Below are 4907 nucleotides of genomic sequence, written 5' to 3'. Positions count from 1 at the left end.
ATTCATTCATGAACCTCTGCAAAGTGGCTTTAGTTAACCTTAAATTTTTAGCATGAAGGAGCTCTTGAAGAGACAGAAAAATTGGATGTGATTGTGACGATCCCATTGTGTTTTGTTTTAGTTTGTGCACTCCAAAGGTGTGCAAGTCGGATAACACAACCAAAAAACAAAAGCCCACACTGCAATGTTAAAGAGCAGCCAAATCACCACTATAATAGTGGGGTCCATTCACTTTACTCTCACTCTGCAAGTTAAAGCAGGAGCGAGGTGTTTTACTTTTGGTTCGCTTTTGCCGATAACAGTCTTGCTCCTCTCCGGAGACTTTATTGCCTCTTTGCTGAGGGCTTTTATTGCTCCTTTACCAGAGACCTTATTGCCTCTTTCCCGAGGGCCTTATTGCTCCATTACCGGAGACCTTATTGCCGCACTCACCGTGGACCTTATTGTCCTCCTTACCTTGGGAACTTACGGACGCCACCCCGACTATGAGTAGTTCTGATTCCCCATGTGGGCCACCACTTGTTGCATCCACCCTTGACCAGCAAGAATGACGTAAAACCGAGGAACCTTTTTCTCACAGTTTAATCAGGAACCTTGATTTACAGTGAATGGCGGCCCCGGGTAGAGGAAGATGGGGCCTGATATAGTCTACATCTACCAATCACCTAACCCTATGTAGTGCTCCAGGATAGGTTGTCTCCAAGCAGAATTAAGAGGATACATGGCCTTTACCAAATTAGGAGTTGTTTACCACAGAGAGCACTGCCGTTGGGCTGGCTGAAGGCAGAAACCCACTCCATCTTTTGGGTGCGGTACTTTGCAGCTCCTAACACCCAGCATGCCACCCCATCCCACCCCACTCCACCCGAGCCACACCCCACTCTTCCTCCTAGTGGCGCCACAAAGAATTTTAGACTTCTAAGGTTATTCATGCTGTAAATTTATTTTCAAACATCAGGAAGCATTTCCCTTTCCGAGGTAGGACAGTAAGAAATAAAAATTATAGCACTTAATAAAAAAAATATGGCAGCTATGCTTGCCACTCCCATGGCACTTCCTGCTCTTTGAGCATATGGGAATAGTGGCATTTGGAATGATGGCAGAAAAACTATTCCCTCTTTGCCAGAGACTGAGAAGTAATTACACATAACAGCAAGAAAAATAAAGCTGCTAGCAATAGCATTCAGGACAGCCGAAAAGACAAATGGGTTGCTATTGTTATTCTTCTGTGGCCTCTCCGTGTAGACCTGCTGCAGAGAAAAGACAGCACAAGCTGTTCCAATCAGACCGAGAATGCAGGAAATTAGGAGTAGATGTTGAGCTACCCGGATATCCAAAGGAACAAGTGTGTCACGGTAGGAGTAGTGATGGCAGACTCTCAGGTGGCTGGAATTGTCAGCGTGATGGCAGATACAGGCCCTCCACATACCTACAAAAGCCATGCTTGGGTAGGAAACCACGGGTTCTTCCAAGTACCAAATTCGCCATTGTGGAAGGCCCATGGACGCACTGCACATTATCCATGCGATGGTGGAAAAGGCTAAACCTCTTATTTGGTGCCTGGCAGCCTTGGTAAAGTAGACCATGCCGACATCAAATATATGGAAACTGAAAACAAATGAAGGAGAGTTTAAGGAAGGGTGTTCTCTTTGGGCCTTGGCCAGTGTCCCTTAGGGGAGCAGTACATAAACAGAAGTCTTGTGTTTGGGAAAAAAAAAACAGGCTTTTCTCATAAAGATCTGCTGCTGGGGATGTGGTCTGGAAAACCCAAACAAGGGCCCTGTGACAATATTTACTGAGAACTTCACAATATCAAATATTAACTGATTATGCTTCAATTTACTATTTGGTATACTTTAGATTAAAGCAAACCCATTCACTGGAATACTTACTGCACATCTAACTAGATGACAATTGGTATTTTAAAAACTAGGAGAATCCTAACCAGGAGGCAAACCTTCAACGAAGAGAAAATTTTAAACACATTCTGTAGTATAATTTTATTTTTGCCTGTGGTGAAATATGATGAAAAGATACAAAGCATTTGAGTTCTCAGATGACTAGTGGCTTTTCTTTTCATTTTCTGTTTCAGGTTTAAAGTCTAGCACTCTACAATTTGTGTGTGTGTGTGTGTGTGTGTGTGTGTGTGTGTGTGTGTGTGTGTGTGTGTTTGAAATAATTTCACTAGCCTGAGGATGCAACTTATGCCTCAGACCTACACTGAATTGCAAGTTCAAAACACACTTACTAATCTGAGAACCGAGAGGATGGCACATGTGGATTCAGTTAAACGAAGGATAAGAGAGGAGAAGAAAACATATTCAGCCCATGTAGAAGAGTAAGGATGCCTGAAGTTTCTAGAAGAAGTATCATGTATGGAGACACATGGGTGAGAGATTTTGAAAGCTGATTCCTATAATCTCTTTCAGTGGCTAGAGGAATCCAATCAGAGAGAATATTGATATCCATCATTTTCTTTGGTTGGATAATCCTGATCAATTGTTATCTGGTATTTTAGGTTGAAGCTAAAGTATTGTATACATTAAATAAGCTGTATACCATGAACTACCCCTATCATTAACAAAGAGAATTTCTTGCTAAAGTACTCAAGTTGGCCTTGAAATCCATGTGTATTCTAGGAAAGCGTTTGCTTTCTTGGTAGAGATAGTTTGTTTGAGATAGATATTTGAAATAATGCTTCATTATGTACATCAGGTTGGTCTCAAACTCTCTGCGTGTTCCACACTAGACTTAATATTTTTCCTACATAAACTATAGGAAAACTAAGACTGTGCTCAACTAGCAAAAGACACAACAAACCAGCTTACCAAATCCAGACCCAGTCTTCCTGACAAAACTCCAAAGGAATAAAGTTCTGTGTTCCCAGTCTTGTGGGTAATATCCATAAGGTGGTTAAGGAAGATCAGAAGGTCTAGTGATTTGGACTGTACTGTATGTGAGGGAAGTCAAAGGAGAAAGAGAGATGCCCTGAGAACGGGCTACATCTTGTTCAATTATTATGTCACAAACAGAAGTGAAATCTGGGATGATTTTAATATACTTAAGAATACCCATTTTGGAAAGTGGTCTATACTAGAAGGTGAGGATGCTCAAGTTGCACAGGTATCATAGGTGGAGAACAGAATTGCCTGTAAATGCAAGAGTATGACAGATACATCAGCCATAGGGCTGATTCAAATCAATTTCAAAATAGACTCTGGGAACACACATGCACACAAACACATGCATAGCCCTATACACTTAAACATAAAGGTGTTCTGTGCACATGGGGTGACAATGAGGATGGAAGATACAAAACTATCAATATTACAAAGCAATGATTATGTCCACATGAATTCATATCTACACTTGGAACCCTTCATCAAGTCAGTGTTTGTAAATTAAATGGATTTGGAATGAGACACCAGGACTATGTGTAATTTACGTTTTGTATGGGTGATTTCTACTAAAGACTCAAAGAGATTCAGAAACAGAGACAGAGTTATACAAAATAGACAAGCAAAGGCAGAGAGATACAGAGACAGAAACACAGAGTACTACCACTATCAAGCACTATAAGAGTAGACCAGAATGAATTTTGCAATTCCAGAGAAAGGACCCACATTCAAAGTTCCAAGTTCAGATTCTATTGAGAATCATCGTTCTTTCATATACAATTGAACCACCATAACTCACATAATCTATGCTGGTTAGTTTTCCACATCTGTGACAAAATTACTCCAGATGAAAACAAGGAAATATTACATTCATTTACATTCCGGAGATATCCAACCATGCTTTGAATTGATTCCAGGTGTGTGGTGAGGGATATCATCATGGTAAGAGAATGTGGAGGTGACGGGGGTAATTACATCATAATGTGGGAATACTTACTTCATAATGTACAGAAATCAGGGACAAATGAAGGATGTAGGTATGAGTTTAAATTCTCATAGGCACAGCTCCTGCTATCTGCTTCCTCTAGCTATGTCCCAACTCCTAAAGTATCCTGAACATTCAACAACATCATCACCTTAGGGGCCAAGGATGTAACAGTTGAGATCTTTGGAGGAACAGGCCATAGCCAAAATTTAACACCATGGTAAAGTGTGTGTGGGGGTGAGGGGGACTATCTTTGCAAAAGGTAGATTACTTTTACCATTTGCAATCTTGGGAGGGTGATAAATGATCAAACAGTTGATATCATATAAGAAAAATGAGATTATTAAACTAAGTGAAATAAGCCAAACACATATCAAAACTGTGGAATTCCATTAAGAAGGTCCTTGGGAAGAACATGAGGCATAAAACAGAATGATCTTTGCTAAGGGTTGTGGGCAGCAGCAAAGGGACATGACATTACATTATGACAGCATTTCAGTTGAGGAAGATGAACAATGGTGATGGTTCCACATCACTGTGAATTTACTTGTTGCCACAGAACTGTATATGTAAGTCCTTCCCATATATATATATATATATATATATATATATATATATATATATATATTAAACAGAATATACAACAAAGAAGGCTAGAGCATATACTAACCAGCAATGCTGTCTTCAAGTTAACCAGCCAGTATTGGGGCAGGAAGGTCTGCTACCTGGGCCAAGAGATCCAAGGACACAGAACTACTCAAGTGCCCTTCTTAACTGTGTGCTCTTGGCCGCACTAGTGAACTCCTTCAAAGTTCTGAGCCCTATTTTTATGTCACCACATTCCAATCCTTTGTGACATCACTATCCCTCTCTCCCCTCCCTCCCTCTCTCCCCCTCCTCCCTCCCTCTCTCCATCTCCCCCCTCCCTCCCTTCCTCCCCTCCCTCCTTCTCCAGCTCTTTCTGATCTTTGTCCCTCTCTCTTCTTTTTCTTTGCCTGTTTCTCCCCTCTCTCATCTTTCTCTCT

At 41.0% G+C, this 4907-nt stretch overlaps 1 protein-coding gene across 1 annotated transcript; it reads right to left on the bottom strand.

Annotated features, from left to right (window-relative positions):
* Positions 1–947: 947 nt before the first annotated feature.
* On the bottom strand, positions 948–1601 carry LOC100752491 (claudin-34-like). Its single transcript, XM_027432837.1, has one exon. It carries the CDS (start codon positions 1584–1586, stop codon positions 948–950), a length of 639 nt encoding a protein of 212 aa, XP_027288638.1. The 5' UTR covers positions 1587–1601.
* Between the last annotated feature and the right edge of the window lie 3306 nt (positions 1602–4907).

The sequence above is a fragment of the Cricetulus griseus genome, chromosome X (genome assembly GCF_003668045.3).
Source record: "Cricetulus griseus strain 17A/GY chromosome X, alternate assembly CriGri-PICRH-1.0, whole genome shotgun sequence".
In the NCBI taxonomy this organism is placed as follows: Eukaryota; Metazoa; Chordata; class Mammalia; order Rodentia; family Cricetidae; genus Cricetulus; species Cricetulus griseus.
Note: the sequence above shows the minus strand (reverse complement) of the source record. Positions and strands in the feature narration are given on the sequence as shown.